General features: G+C 38.6%; 1 protein-coding gene across 4 annotated transcripts in view; it reads left to right on the forward strand.

Annotated features, from left to right (window-relative positions):
* The window catches only part of pde4ca (phosphodiesterase 4C, cAMP-specific a), a 48,031-nt gene that overhangs the window by 16,889 nt on the left and 13,742 nt on the right, over positions 1–17,400 (forward strand). For all 4 annotated transcript variants that reach the window (XM_059344311.1, XM_059344309.1, XM_059344310.1 and 1 more), the window contains exon 2: positions 15,979–16,170. In XM_059344311.1, the coding sequence (XP_059200294.1) occupies positions 15,979–16,170 (192 nt within the window). The remainder of the gene's footprint in view (positions 1–15,978; positions 16,171–17,400) is intronic.

Consider the following 17,400-nt stretch of genomic DNA (forward strand, 5'->3'; position numbering starts at 1 on the left):
TTATTCTCTGGAGGAAAAGCAAGGAGGAGGGCAGGGGGGATCAGAGGCGCACAGGACTATGAGCCTCGTCAGTGCCCATTTTGGGAATCTATTAATATCACATATTTAAGAAGTCAACACTTCTGAAGTAAAAGCTATATTTATGAGTATGAAATAATTAACAATAATGATTGATGTTGTTTGAATTGTAAATTTTGAGGCTTTTGAAGTGGATCTTTATTTAATATCTTCCTCTCTTTTCGCTCTAATTTCTTATAATTTCTTTCTTTTTCTCTTTCCTGCTTGTCTAAAGGAACTCCCCATCCGTATAAAGCAGAACAATGCTAGAAATACAGTGAGATTCAGAGAGCAATTGTAGCCAGCCAGAGCTCTTTTATGTAAAATATATTGTCATGCATGTGTGTCTCCTCACGTAGGCATGACAAAGGATGAACCTCCGGGGGTGGGGGGTGGATATAAATCTCTGCAGCTTTTGACATCAGACACCGAACCCGGAGCGTCTCTTGTGCCTTCGGTGCATGATTTAAAGCCTAATTATCTAACCACAGAAGACAACAGCCAGATCACAGTAGCCCTTTCTCCTTAGATGGATGGGTGGCGAGGGTATGCATGTTTTTACGTGTTTGTAAGTGCAACAGATATCGTAAAATCTGAAATGTTGAACACATCTGCTCTTGATACATGTCACACTGCTTTATGAGCGGGGGCGGTTTACTTTGCCCAGTCGGGTTATTGGTTTCTCTTTTCAACTTTAAGGCTCTAAAGGTAACACCTGCTTTTCCTAAAAGAGTACAGATAAGAGGATTCCCTCTGAATTCCTGGGACAATAGCAGCTTATTGGCTTTGATGTGGCGCAGCATTCATTTATCCTTTGATTTCAATTTTATGAACTTGAGACTGGCTTTAGGCTGTGAAAGCAGTCCATAAGGCACATTTAATTTGACTGTATTTGCAAGCTCCGAACAAAATGGTAGCACAGCACTTAGGATGGCAATCATGGTTGGTTGGTCAAGTACTTTGGGTGAGAGTCAAATATAGATTAGCATGAAATGTCATATACAGGTGCATCTCAATAAAATTGAAAAGTCCATTTCCAGTAGTTCAAGTCAAATAGCCCCAACCAAGTATTGAGTCATATAGATGGACAAACTTTTCAGAGGCCAACATTTCCATATTAAACATACATACTGAAATTGGTCTTTTGTAATATTTTTTTTTGAGACACTGAATTTTAGGTCTTCATTAAATGTAAGCCATAATCATTATAATTATTCATTCATTCATTCATTATCATTAACCGCTTATCCGCACTCGGGTCGCGGGGGGCTGGAGCCGATCCCAGCTGACATTGTGCGAGAGGCGGGGTACACCCTGGACAGGTCTCCAGACTATTGCAGGGCTCATTATAATTAGAAATTTAATTAATTTATTTAATTAGAAATTAAATAAATTAAGACATGAAATGTTTCATTCTGTGTGTAATGGATCTATATAATGTGTACTTTTCACTTTTTTAATTGAATTACTGACATAAATAAACTTTTCTATGACATTCTAATTTAATGAGATGCACCTGTAGACATTCATGGTCCTCAGAGGGTGAATCCTAATGAATGATCATCTGATTTTTCCTCTAAGTGCCTTTTTTTTATCACCTAGATTTTATTTTCATTTTGACAACAGCAAGAAATAAAAACACACAGTCCAACAAGTATCGCTGCCTGACATCCAGAGTTCTCAAGTCAGGAAATACAAAGCATATTGTCTTACAATCATAAAAAATAAGTTGCTTTTTTTTTAAACCCCAAAGAAAAGGTCAAATAAAGAGGCGAAAACCACGAGCCATGTCCTTTATTCCTTCTAGTATGATGTCCCTTTTGCCCACCTGGCGATATATAAATCTTTCTTCAGTCTCAGAAGGAAAGTCAGTCTCTCTGAAGATTTTAAGCCAATTGTCCTCTAAGTGCCTTTTAAGACCCAAAAGGACAACAGCACTCTGAGTTCTGAAACCCATTATTTACAATGGCTTGCATAACGCACCGACGACTTTTAACTGTGTGTCTGAAATTTCTGAACTGTACAACACATGTCTGCGTTATTATCAAGACCTCTGGAGTAAAGTCTTGGAAACAACCGATCAGTTTCCAACCGAGTCGCATATCAATGGTGTTTTAACTGGTAGATTGTAGCTAGATTGAGAGCTGCATCTTTGTCCATATTTTTTTGTATTTTAAATTAATTTAAGACTTGATTACATACAGTTATTTGCTTCACGACGGATCCCAGGCGCTGTGTTCTGATGTCTAAATTGAAAATTAAATGGTAGTTAATGGCTCCATTAGTTTGAGCCATGCTGCTCTCCTACCATTTACAGCCTGCTGTGTGTCTGCAGGCTATTGATCTTATTTCTCTCAACGCTGTCTGCAGAGGGCCAAGTATGAAATGAAGTGGCAATGACACAGAGCATGATGCAGCAATGACAGCCAGGGAATGGATGGAAACCTCCTTAAAGATTACTTCTAAATGAACCACTGACAGCAAATACAAGTATGAGCTTTGTTGGGTGTTTGGGAGTGAGAGAGTGTGATTTATGAACAGAGTAATTTAATATGAATTAGGAGTCTTACAAAGACGACAGTTTTGGCAGGTCGCATGTGAGTGAGGTAACTGAGGTTTAGCTTTAGAAGTGCATTTCTTAGAAACCCAATACTCTCCTGTCAGCTCAACCTGGGAGGAGAAGAGGGGAAAAGAGAAATCTTCATCTGCTTCATTTATCAAAATCTACAAGTGTGAATGTTGGACACTCTGATGTTTTCAACGCCAAACCCCGTCAAGCAGCTTTTAATTTTTTTTCCTATTTTAGATAAGTTTGTTGATATAAACTCTTCTCTTGGACATAGATACGCCGATAACGCCAGAGGTCAAGGTGACTATCTGCATTTGACAGGTCAATGTATGATGAATGAATCGGAGCTTTCAGTCACAGTACATGAATATCCTCATTTGCAGAAATTATTAAGTTATCCCGTGCCCTCCACAGAGCATAACTCTGGCTCGTCCTGGCAGAGGAGGGGAATTTGTTGTAATAAATGGTTCTGAAAGTGAGTCCAAAGCGTTTCTTAAATCATCACTGGCTTCTAATGGTGGTCTGGCCCACAGCGAGCCTCACGGACCCTCATTTATCTCCCTCACAAGCAGGAGGAACAGGTCCACCGGTGTTGGGTTGCAGGCCTCACAGACACACACGTACTGTACTCCTGCGGGATGTGAGGTCGGGCTCGTACCTGTGTTTTCTTGCATGAACATTTGGAACAAGCTCCCTCAAACATCATTTTTTGCTGTTGGATCATTTGTAAAATTTGCAGTGTGACAGGCGTTATGGTCTGAATGCTCTCCTAAAAACCCCACAACTTTTACTCTCCAGTGACGAGCTTTCCAGACACAAGCGTGCAAGAATAATTTTTCATAGCATGACAGAATAATTGTGCAATTATGTGCTTGTATGTGTGTGTGTCTTTGTGCATCCATGTCCATATCTAAAGCAAAGTTATTGCTAATGGTCACGGGTAAATTAGCACCAAGTGAAATACTTTTTTTCCACAAGACATGACAGTAATTATGTCATGTACCTTGTTTTTAGAGTGCACAGACAAATTAAAACTCACCTGAAAGAAAACTTTAATGCTTCTAGTCCTATTTAGAAAAAAAAAGTTCAAAGTTTTGTCTGCAGTTTAGATTTTTTATTTTTTTATTTTATTGTTTATTCAAGAAATTTTCGTTTTGAAATCTAAGCCATTGGTTATTTTATTTTGGGTAAAGATAGCTATTTGAACTCCACACAAGTTCAATGTGTCGTTATCTTAAAAGCATCTTAAGTAAGTAAGCATTGCAAGTTGACAATATTGTTGAAATGATATGAAAATACACACTGTTGATTTTAATTGATAAAAATCAACAGGATATATGATACAATTTAAACATTTTGTGGTTTGTTTAAAGGACATTTTAATAACCTGACCTCTGTCCATTATTTGAACCCTGTTCTACATGTTCACATTGCTGCTGAACTTCTTGTTGTGTAACATCTTTGTTAGAAAAACAGATTTATGACACATGACTCTAGAAATTGCAATATGTGAATATTTAAATCCATACATATAAAGTTTTTGTTTTGTCCTGGTGCCTACATGTTTAATTACAATGTAGTTATTTTCCTTATTCACCTAAGCCTTATTTATAGTCCTGCCCAGTATGCTGTTCCATATATACTTATGTATACTTAGTTTGCTACTGTTATTCTCATACTTTCAATAGTGGCCGCTTACATTTTATGTTCACAGTTTTTTTTTTTGCCTTATCCTAAATTACTAAATTTATGTTGTATATACTTATTATTTGAAATTGTCTGAATTCAAACTGTATCAAGGTGATTTATGCTGTCATACAAAGCCATATATGGGTGCAGCAAGTTTTAGTAATATCACCATCACACGTTTATTTCTCAGTCTTTCCCACATGATGTCGGGGTGTTTTTCTGTGGTCTCGTCTCACCTCAAGAACCTTTACCATTAATACCTCACGCTGATCATGTTACAACACTTTTATAGACCAGATTCTGAACTTTTCTAAACCTTTTCTCTCTCCGCTCCTCACTTCCTCTCTTCGGACCCACCACTTATGTTCATTTCCCTCCAATTCTTCTCCTCTCACTTCACTGTTTTTTTGCTGCGCTATTCGATCCTGGAGGATAATAGTCCTTGGTGAATGTGTGTGTGTGTGTGTAAATGTCTTCTGGGCTCCTACACGTTAAGGTTTATAAACCACTGCCACCACCGGTGCTTCTTCACTCAGTTGTGGTTGGATGCGTTATGTATTCATGTTTTCCGTTGATCCCGTTCTCATGAGTGCGATGTCTCAGGATCACCTGAAGAGGTTTTTTTTTTCAAATTTGTCACAAAGGTACACTTGGACTTAAAGAGGAACTGATTACATTTTAAAGCACAAAGGTCAAGGTCACTGCGACCTCACAAACATCCAAATTTTAGAAAGTGTAGCCTCCACATTTGTAGTAATGTCTACAGTGATGGCTCCCGCTTTGCGTTCTCTCCCGTCCCTCTGGTCGTCCACCACAAGCTCATCAGTTTTGCTGTAATTGAGCTTCAGGTGATTGTTGTTGCACCATGTGGCAAAGCTTTGTAATTGCTCCATGTTTTTCACTGGAAATAATTCACTGGAATCATACATGTTAATGAAGAGATAACTTACAATTTGCCCCCCAAAAATAACAAAAACCACTAAATACCTGTTGTTAAATTCCTTCAAAGTGAGTCCGGACAGACATGGATGTAAACTGGTTGTTGGACATATAAAACCACAAGGTGGTAATTCTCTTTAAAGTTCACTTAAGGAAAGGCAAAGCTGTATTTTAACTGAAGGAATGTGTTTACAGTGGAAAATTGGTTACCCAAGCCTAATTTTATAGAACAGGCACATAAAACACAATCATTTCTCAACCATTTGTCTGCACTCAAATTGTTGGAATTTTTACAGCTGATAAGGGCTCATTGACCTCAAAACCAAAATGTTGGGTTTTAGGAAAAAGACAAAAACACTGCCATCAAGCTTCTTCTTTTTTTATGGAAGAATCAGTCTTTCCTCTTGCTTTCTGCACACCTCCATGTCATCATACTGCACCAAACTGTCTCATACTGTACTGATCAACTGATGATTAACAGCGAGGCCGTCCTCAGCAGACACTTCACACTGTTTAGTGCATCAGAGGTCGGCGTGTGCTCTAGATCCACCGGCACAGGCGTCATGACGGCATTGTGTTGTTTTTCAAAGGAAAGATCGGAGGAAGAGGGCTGGGCTCTGAGACGGCGATTACAGGCGTCAGAGAGGGACCGCTGAGAGTTTACTTCACATGTTATAATAATTGCACACACACACACATACATGCATAGTCACTAGTCTTGTCTTTATTTTTCTGTCTGTCTCTTGCTTTCAGCTGTTAATAGCAAAATAAACTCTTCTGATTTAATCACAGTGGACAGACTTAGGTTCAGTAAGACAATGACCACACACACACTCACACACACACACACACACACACACACACACACACACACACACACACACACACACTTAGCTTGCAGGCACCTAACTGGCTTGTTTCAAAACCAACAGCTGGTTTGTCAATTAAACAAGTCAACTAAACAAACCAACATTTCTTCAAACAGTCAGGAGAAACAGCCTTACAGTCTTTTTCACATCACTGGCTCTATACAAACATGTCCCATTATACAGTATGTTTTCTAACTCTGACTTGTTTTATAAAAAGGTCAGTGGAGTGATTCTGTGTTCCTGCCTTTCTGTTGTGTCAGCTAACACTTCATTGGCTCGCATTCTTTTAAAACCATTTTTCACTGCCTGATTCTGAACAATGCACGTATGTGGTTATCGCCGTTGCATAATGTCCCATAATTCATAATTGTCATAATGGCCCTGTTTTTGTTGGGTGTGATATGAAACAGTGCGTGCAAGGTTGTCGTTTGCTTACTGAAAGTACTTTCTGGAATAACAGCAACTAAACTTTTCTTTTAAATTTAATCTTACTTTGTCAAATGCTTTGAGGGGGGTCTATAGGATATATGCAGCGTGTCTCATGTTTGGTAACAAGATGGGATTAGTCACTAACAGACGAGGACACAAACAAGGAGGGCCAGATCTAATGTTTTCCGTCATGCTGCTGCCCTCGCAAGAGATGCACCATAGAAATCAGTTCAATGAATAGTTTTGGGAAATACCCTTATTCACTTTCTTGCAGGAAGTTAGATTAGAAGATTAACACCACTCTTTGTATCAAGCTCCAAGGAATGGGGCTTGGCTTTGAAGCCAAGTTAGTTGGCAAAACCACAAGGTTACAACTTCGGGGCCGGTCACATGATCCCGTGGGGCCCAAAAAGACTTTCCCCCATACACTTACAGTCATGGAAAAAATTATTAGACCATCGTTTTCTTCAATATCTTGTTCATTTTAATGCCTGGTACAACTAAAGGTACATTTGTTTGGACAAATATAATGATAACAAAAATAGCTCATACGAGTTTAATTTAAGAGCTGATATCTAGCCATTTTCCATGGTTTTCTTAATATTAACCAAAATCATTATCAAGAAAAACCATGGAAAATGGCTGGATATCAGCTCTTAAATTAAACTTTTATGGGCTATTTCTGTTGTCATCATTATGTTTGTCCAAACAAGTGTACCTTTAGTTGTACCAGGCATTAAATGAACAAGAAAGCAAGGAGAAAACAAGGGTGGTCTAATCATTTTTTCCATGACTGTGCATTCTGAAACACACAAATCAGTGGGTCATTTTTTTAGCATCTCACTTGTTTCACTACCAATATTTCATCAATTCAGTTCAATAACATTTGGAACGATCCATGCAATTTAATTATTTTTAAGTTAGTGGAGGTCCGGAAGTTAGCCGGCTTGGCAGGTGATAATCAACTCTGGTCTATAGTTTATTATTCATTTGAGAAGAAATCAATAATTAATTGATTAAATAAAAGGCAGCAGTAAACAGAAAAGTATCAGACGACCTAAGAGATCTGGATTGTCAGTTCATAATGTAGCAGAAAATCTGAAATTTATTTTGGCCCATTCACTATACTACTTCTCTTAATGCTAATACTTTATTTTTAATTTAAAGAAAATTCAGTAAATGTAGGTAACCTGTAATAGTCACATTCTGTAGGTATACTGCGTCTTCATAAAAATACACAACCTCCACCAGGTTGCATTGGCCAAATAATATGATGTCACAGGAAAGGAGAGGAAGGGCAACACAAACAAACAGGGTGGTTCTCCCTCTGTGTGAGGGGCCATAGTGAAAACAACCAGGCAGCTTTTATCCCAGAACACACACTGACTCTTGTGTCGTGCATAGAAAATGTCACCGTGAATTTGAAATTGCTCCTAGATTACTTTACGAGTTTTTCTAATGTGGCTAGATTTACTACCTCTGTGGCTCACTTTGTTCTTTGTGTTGAGCTTCAGGGTGTGAACTTCGTGGTCTCATTAAGCCAATCCTAATCCTTGTTTGCTCCAGAACATCTTTTATGTGTGCTTAAACCGCAGCAAGGGGAAAAAAAGGTTTAACTTTTACACATTTGCTTCTTTTTTCCGCCACTCTTCATTTATTTCAGACTGCTCGCAGCACACTCATTGTCACGTAATAGAGATTATTCCAAATTATCCAAGGAAATGCAATACTCTCAAGCGTCACTGGATGAGATCTGTGTTACATGTTTAAATGCCTTCTTTTAAATGTCTTTTGCATAAATGGCTGAACCGGTCCTGCGAGTCGGCTCTGGTGTAACAAACTCTAACTCTGACTGTGTCACAGCAAAGGCCTGGGAATGATGAATGAAGGTTCAGATGACAGCTTGCCCTGGTTTACAGGCCTATCTCCGCTCTCCCTCCCTCTCTCGCTCTGCCCCGTAGCTCCTGTATTTTAATGCTCCCCAGATGGGATTGACGTTGCCGTGACAGGCGGTGACGCAGGCGGGGTGTCGAGTATCAGGGCCACTGACAGGTTACCATCAATCACACTTCTTACCAGCCAGCCACTTAAATAACAAACGCTGTAACACACCTCTCTCTTTACACTTTTTTTTTTTTTTTTAGGCTTTATGATGCCGAGGAATGTTGGCTCCAGTTTGGTCTTTAGACTACAAACAGTAATCAGGTGTGTGTGTGTGTGTGTGTGTGTGTGTGTGTGTGTGTGTGTGTCTTTGAGCATGTGCAGGCGCCTTTGATGCAGGTGTAGATGAAGCCTTGTGTGTGAATGCAGATGCCAAACCGGGATGGCTCCTATTTAATCATACAATGTTACCGAGAAGAGATGTTACCGAATCTATCTCATTTACAGTACAGGTTTTGATGATATATCAATATTGTCATCGATTGACTTTTACTGCAACTCATATTTTGATTACAGGTACATCTCAAACAATTTGAATATTGTGAAAAAGTTCAATATTTTTTGTCAATTATTTCAGAAAGTGAAACTCGTATATTATATAGATTCATTACACATAGAGTAAAATATTTCAAGCCTGTATTTCTTATAATTTTGATGATTATGGCTTACAGATAATGAAAACACAAAACTCAATGTCTCAGAAAATTTGAATAATACATAAGATCAATAAAGAAAAAGGATATTTTAAACACAAATGTCATGCTTCTGAAAAGTATCTTCATTTTTATAATATCAATACTTGGTTGGGCTCATTTTGCATGAATTACTGCATTAATATGGCGTGGCACGGAGGAGATCAACCTACAGCACCATGTTACTTTTATAGCAGCCTTCAGGTCATCTGGTCTCTCTCACCTTCCTCTTGACAACAGCCCATAGACTCCTATGGGGTTCAGGTTAGCCGAGTAGGTTTGCCAGTCCAGCCCAGGAACACCATGGTCATTGAAGCAGCTTTTGGTACATTTGCCAGTGTGGGCAGGTGCCAAGTCCTGCTGGAAAATGAAACCAGCATCTCCAAAGAGCTCGTGGAAGCATGAAGACTCTAAAATGTCCTGCTAGATGGCTGCTATGTTGACTGTGGACTTCAGAAAACACAGTGGACCAACAGCAGCAGAGGACATGGCCCCAAACCACCACTGACCCAGGACTCACATATTGAACTTCACAATATTCTAATTTTCTGAGACACTGAGTTTTGGGTTTGCATTATCTCTAAACCAGAATCATCAAAATTACAAGAAAAACAGGCTTGAAATATTTTGCTCTACGCGTAATGAATCTATATAATGTATGAGTTTCACTTTCTGAAATGAATGACAAAATATTGAACTTTTTCATGATATTTTAATTTTTTGAGATGTACCTGTATATGATCATATTGTGCTATTGTTGGGTAATACATACTATGAAGATCACATCTAATGTGCATTATGAGCGCATTCAGAGTGAATTATCAGACATTTGTGAGACTTCATAACAACACATAATGCTTTCTGATGCAATATATTAATATGTCATAAAAAAATCATAGATGTGACTTTTAATTATTTATAAGTTTAGTGTCTTATGGATGCTCTTGATTAGTAATAAAGGCAACCTCCTCTATTCCGGCCAGGTCTATATTTACGCCATAAACATACTTATAATGCATTATAATCTGCTTATAGCACTGTGAAAATAAAGTTCTAAGCACTTATAAATATCAATAATGCCTCATAATAATTTATAAGGTCAAGTAACATAACTCTTTATCAGACTTTGGTGTAATAGAAGTGTTGAACTAGAGGTTGACTGATGGAGTTTATACCACATTGTGACTGCTAATGTAAATCAAAGATGCAGAGAGTTATAAGTAAAACAAATTTGTTTTCATCCAAAAGGTTGACAAACTGTATTTTTCCTTTTACTTACTGTAATAAGTTTTATATATTAAATGGTCCCTTCCTAGAGCAGATAAATTAACCTGTAATGCTCTGCATGGTTTATTAACACTTTGGTATTCTACATAATTATCACTAACGATGATGGATAGATTCTTTGAAATGTATTATACTTTACTTGATGACTTAATTATAGATGCATAATTTGCACTTCACTCTACCTACACATACAACCATAACCCCTTGATAATCCATGGACTATTATAGGGCCTGTACTTAATGGCTGAGGTGTTTTAGGTGAGTCATAAAGCATTAAAAGTGCCATCAGCCAACTTAAACCTAAACCTCTAGTTTAAACTGTAACCATTCATAAGACACCTAATACTTATGAAGAATTTTAAGTCTATAATGTATTTTGACTGTTGATACAGTGAATAAGAAAGCATGAGATGTGTTAAAAAAAACACTTTGAAACACAAAGGAAGCTCTACAGTATACTGTATTTCCACAGTCGGCATGTATTTCTCACCAAAGCCCAGTAGAGGGACCCTGTCCTCAGAGTGACTTATTAGATCTATTTCAGTTCTCCAGACAGCACCTACTACAACACATCAGCCACCACTCACCAACAAGTTTATCTGCTATATGATTAAACAACACCCTCTCACTCAACAAGATTATTTAAAAAAAAAAATCCCATTCTGTTGGCTGAGGCTGAGAAAGAGAGAGGGGGAAGGAGAGAAGAGGTGGGTGGGTGCGACTGGCTGGCATGTGAAACACACAAAAACAATAGAGCCGTATATGAAGACCAGCCGTCCAAACAGCCACTGTGCCTCTGTGGGAGCTTCCTGTCAGAAAGACCTGCACGCTTAGCCAGAATGGTGACCTTTGACCCCTTAAAAAAACACAAAATGCCTCAGTTGACATATTTAATGTACGTATTCTAAAGTGAATGCTTATAGACTGTGCACAATGAACATTTTCTGCTATTTCATTTGATGCACATCACCATTTCAACATTAATACCATTTTTTCAGTATGAATGTAAAATATAAGTCAATTTTTATTTATATAGCACCAAATAACACAAACACAACAGTTACCTCATGACACTTTTCTATAGATACCATAGTCTTTTAAAGACCCAACAATCCCACGTGAGCAAGCTTTATAAAGTAGCACTATGAGATTGTAGTAACAATTTCATTGCCAGAAAAAAAAATCATATGAAAACCATTTCATCCCAACACATGAGATTAGTTGCAGTTGGTTTTTACTTTAATAGGAAGAGCAGAAAATATAATGAACATACACTAATTTGCTCAAAATGTAATCAACACCTCTCTGACAGTCCTTCAAAAACGGACTAAAATTAATCTTCACATACTGTAGATAGCATGTGTTTTAAGATCATTAATTCAGTCTAGCTTTGGATCCCGTTTGTTGTTACCTAGGCAACAACTCCTCGTGGTGTTCATGTTGCTGTGTAAGTCTTAGTTCTCATAAACCTACGGGAGATCCTCGTGATTGTACTATTGGGAATCATGCAAAAATACAATATGATATTGTGTGTGTGTGCGTTTAAGTAAAAGGTAAATAGTTGAATTTCATGAATAAGTCATGACTCTATGTTCAGTCCCCAGAGAGAGTTGAGGGAACTGGAAGTGAAATAGCAGCGAGGGAAAGACGTGGGCGATATTTTGATCTGTGATCTAATTTTAGCTCGGCATCGGCTTCAAATAGAAACTTCTCCATAAATATTCATGAATGGAGTGAAAAAAAATCTGCTGCTCTGCGATGCAGAGGGAAAAGAGAGGGGAGGGGGAGCCTCTTGATTCTACCTGAAACTCTATTTTTAGCCGCGTCGCTGCCTCTCTCGTCTATTCCCCATGCATGGGGAGGCTAAATTTAGCTGCAGAGAGAGGCAGAAGCGTCGTGCAGAGACAAAAATAGAAACAAGTTTGTGGACAGAGCACGCAGAAGCAGCCAGGGGTATAGCATCATTAGGGAGGACAGAAAAGGATAGATGGAGACAACAGGAGAAAAAGTAAAGAGTGGGTGTAGCTCCAAGCTACATGTGTGCTTGTAGTAACTGCACAGATGATGTGTGTGCTCACAGATCAGCACTGTTAGGTGTGGAAGGTGGCACGTTGCACTGCCATAGCAGATTAAAGGCATAATTTACACTCATAAAACAGGCTTAAATACAAATTAATCTGTAAAGAGGATAATTAATCCTTGCATCTGTGACACACACAGTCAAAAACACATTTGTTCATTTGCACCGCTCGAGCCACACTGGCCCAGTCACACAGTGCACAGTTAAGACCAAAAAGCCCTCATGTGCGTGTCTCAGTACAGGCTGTACTCTCTTCCTCTTTGAAATTGTATTTACTCTGCCTCTCTCTTTGCCCTATTTTACCCCTCACCCGCTGTCTTCCCTCCCTCTCTCTGACTCCTCTCCTTGGCTATGTATAGTGCAGTCAGTGTGTCTGAATCTGTCACATGAATGGAGGGATGGGGGCTTCTGCTCAGTGTTACGTAATAGCCCAGTAACACACCAACGTCTTGTCCTCATGCAGCATCCTAGGAGGGTAGAAGAGCGGGGAGGGGCGCTGGAGAAAGGAGTGGAAAGAGGAATGAATGGGAGGTTTGCACGATGCAGATGCTCCATACCTACTATTAGATATTACACTGCAGAGAGCTGCAGCCTGTAATTTCCAATTGGATCTAATATTGGTGCTGTTAAAGCTGTAATTAACAATCACCTTGAGACATATCTCAACAGCTATTAGTATTAGCTATTTTTTTGTGCTTTTCAGTCAAATATCTTAGTAACTGTTGGATGGAATGCCATGAAATCTGGTAATAACATTCATTTCCTATTGAGGATGACTTGTAATAATATTGGCAATCCGTTAACTTTATCAGTTCATATAATAAGGTCACCATTCCAAATATTATTTTGTCCAATACTTTGGTTTATGACCAAATTTGTCCATGCTTGTGTTAAGTGCTAATTAGCACATTTTAAATGGGAGTGCATCTATGTTCCCAAGGTGCTGCAATATGCTTCAACACACATTAAAGCTCCTATTGTGTTTAGGTCAAATTTCACCCTTTTAAAGTTAAAATATTTTATAAATATTATTGATTCAACTCTAACTAACTAGGCCATCTAGACTAAGACCTGCTCCAGTGCAATTATACTCCCCTAACCTAAACATAACCATAAAATTAATCATGTCATGTTTGGGGAATACAGAGCTGAGGAACATCTTTTTCAGATTCCCACTATGTACAATATAAAGCCCAGAAACATAAGACCTTTGGAACAAAGGACCCACTGTCATGTTTACATTATGTGCCGCATAAATCTGTGGAACATAAGACCCTCAGATCAAAGGAATGACCACATTTGGAGCAAGTGTTTGTGTGCACAGTATAACTGCTAAATACACATTACATATACTTAATATTCTGTTGCATAGTGTTAATCACAGATAGCTTGTATAGATCTGTATACGTCTTATAGCAGTTTATTTAACGTTGTGCTATTCTGTCCAGGAATTTGTGATATACTCTGGACCGTGATGATGTTTTGGTGTTGTGTTTCATTATTTCCCACACTTATCATTAGGACACATCTCAAGCTAACACACACCGCACTCATAACTCCAGTTTTTTTGTTTGCCTTGGATTTCAGGAATTTTTATGTTTGAATATCGTTTTCCACTGCTCTATTTATTTGAAAAAGACTGAATGTGTGTCTTAGCGTCTCGCCCATCCAAAATCCTCCACGTTCTGCTAATGGTTGTTTTGCTAAAGCATGGATTTCTACTCTGGAGTTCCTCAGACTGTTTAGAAAAGGTGACGCGTTGCCAAACGAAGCTGCGGATTGACGGAGTCTCTCTGGGTTCACATGTCAGCAGAGAGGCTGTGGGAAAATAGAGATGTGGATCAAAGCAGAAACGTGCCCAGACTGTGAAGAGAAGCCTTTATTTGGCATTTTTCTCTGTAGTCGGATCATGTTTGATCAGAAGGAACTCCCCCTCACCTGAACGCAGGGCTATTTTTAGACTCACACTCACATGACCCCACGTCACTACTCTGATGCTAAATTTATACTCACTGTTCACACACAGTCCTCTGCCTGATGCAGACCTCCTCTGGATGTTTACACACACACACACACACTTGTACCGCATCTGCATGACATTAGCCACACAGACTTCACACCTTTAATGAAGTCCACATCATCAACATTTCTTTTCAAAGACTGACAAAAGATGGTCAAATTTGTTTTGTTTTTTCCCCCTTGATTTTGCATTTACAGATTTTTTCTGTCACCTTTTTTCTGATGGTGTTGATGTGTCTGGCTTTGTGGGTCAGTTATAATGGTTGGACCGGCCACAGCAGGAGGATCATCAATAAGCAGCCTTTCAACACTCACCCACCCCGACCCCTGTTGTGGTTCCTGTCTAATTTTGTTTTTTTCTTGTCACAGACAAATTTAAATCCAGTGCTAATTTTAGTCTACTTTGTGAGAACCATTAGTGTGACTGTGTAACTGCACTCCCACATATTTCACACTGTGTTATCATTTGTGCTACCCTCCTAAATTTGTCATTTTCAGCTCTTATTTTGGTCTTCACTGGTTTATAATGGTCACGCTTCCTTCTAAATTACACAATTTCCTGTCTAGGAGAGAAAGACTGGTGAATTCTGTTACCCAGTGATGAAAGCTTTTGATATTTTTAGATTTGGACTATTGTATTGCCTTTTACTTCTCTCCCATCCATTGTTAGCGGAGCAGGACTAGTCTCTCTTTACTGTAGTAGATACTGTGATTACTACACTTCTACACACATGTTTACTGGATAGTCCACGGCCACAAGTGTCACGTTTTCATCACCAAATTAAATCTGTAGTCTATGGATCAGTCCTCATAGTTGATCTGTGTTTGTGTTGATCCATATTGCCTGTTTGTATCTGTTTATCTGCCCGATTTTCATGAAACTGGATGTAGCATGGGGCCAAGGAATGTGTGCTGCATTCAAGTGATGGTGGAATAATCGCAAATAGGAGTACCCAACTGTGGTGAAACGTTAACATTGTGAGATAGGGCATTGGCTGAGGTCTTTGTTCCCATAGTTCCCTTCTTGCTCTATCAGTATTTCAGTTTTTCTTACCTGATTTTTCAAACAATCATAAAATGACAACTGTATTTTGTGCCATGTACGTCCCGAAACTGAGTCACACAGGACACCATGGGGGATATTCTGTGTTATATATATGGTATGTTCAAACTTGTGGTAGGTGTGTCTTTGTAGGAATAATATTTTAAAGGGAATAATGATCACTTGTTAAGAGTTTTACCATGCCAACCCTTAACCCAAGAAGTGGGTGTCCAGGAAGGATGCATGCATGCTCCTTTCATTTCCTTTTCTAATCAATCTGCATTTTTGTGTGTTTAGCTATAAAATGTGTTTCGAGTCATCCAACCAAAATTCTCTCTCTCTCTTTTTCTCTCTTGCTGTTGTAGTTTTGATGTGGAGAATGGATTGTCTGTGGGACGCAGCCCCCTGGAATCCCAGGCCAGCCCTGGCTCTGGTCTGGTCTTACAGGCTCCCTTCCCTCACAGCCAGCGGCGGGAATCCTTCCTCTACCGCTCCGACTCTGACTTTGACCTTTCACCCAAAGGTCCTTCCAGAAACTCCTCCACTGCTAGTGACCTGTAAGTTCATTTCAGCTGTTCCACAGTCGATACTGTTCAATTCCTTTTGAACAGGAAACGCTCTACAGTACTACACAAATATACAACTTCTTTTTGCATATTTTCCACTATGCAAAAAGTGTTCAATCTTTAATTACAATACCAACAGTGTTTTTCACAACATGACTTTACTCCTAGTATAGAGTATACAGTATATTCACCAGTGTAGCATGAGACATCATACAAAAACTTTGGTTCTAATGCTGAAATTCCAGTGTAAGATTACATAAATTAAATGTTAAATGCCTTGTAACTAAAAAAAGAAATTCCTGTAAATATTTTCTTCTTTTCCATCTCCCTTGTGCTGAGATGTTTTGACATTGGAGTCAAATGGTGCATGGGTTTAAAGGTTGGCTCCCTTACAAGCTGTAGCAAACAGTTGTGGTCTCAACCTCATTTGCAAATTTGAAACTAGTCTTTTTGGCATCTTTTTTGGATTCCTAGAGAGTGCTCTGAAGCCAAAGGGCCAAAACTGTTTTGGTGGCGTGCTTTGTATTTTATGACCTTGTGTTTTGATGTATCATCGTTATTGTGCACATGTTTTCTGTATTTGTCAAAACTAAAATACAGACTGATAACAGGGCTCTAACCAAGTGAATTTTGATGCAATTCTTGCCCCAGTCTTTTAGTTTTACGAGCTCAAAGGCAGTATTAAAACATGCTGTGCATTGCGTGTGTCGAAAGAAATCCACAGATCTCCATCTCAACATTAGTACAACCAGCTGTTTCTCCATCACAAATGCACGTAGTATCTGCTTGACTGAGGTTGCAAGACACTGGAAGAAATGGGCAAATTTCTTGTCTTTTTTTTTGTGTGCTGTTTTTGTTTACAATTTGCCCTAAAACAGTCCCCTTTGGGGTAGTAGGAGTGCCATAAAATAAATCAAAGAGCAAAGAAGAAAAGAAATGTGGAAATATAAAGACAAATACATATTTTATTTATTTATTTTTATGTGTCAATGATTTCTTTTTATTCCTTTTTTTCATTCTTTTCTCTGTTTTTCCCTATGGCTTTCAAAACCCTTTTCTTTTATTCATTTATTGTTATATTTCCACATGTATTGTCTCATTCTTCTTCAGATATATTGTTTTAATGGCACTCCTGTGACTCCATAGTCCCCCACACGGTTAATAATGTTTAAGCACCTTCTGTTAAGTAAGCAGTCGCAGGTCTCTTCATCGACTCTTGCT

The sequence above is a fragment of the Centropristis striata genome, chromosome 11, assembly GCF_030273125.1.
Source record: "Centropristis striata isolate RG_2023a ecotype Rhode Island chromosome 11, C.striata_1.0, whole genome shotgun sequence".
NCBI classification, from domain to species: domain Eukaryota; kingdom Metazoa; phylum Chordata; class Actinopteri; order Perciformes; family Serranidae; genus Centropristis; species Centropristis striata.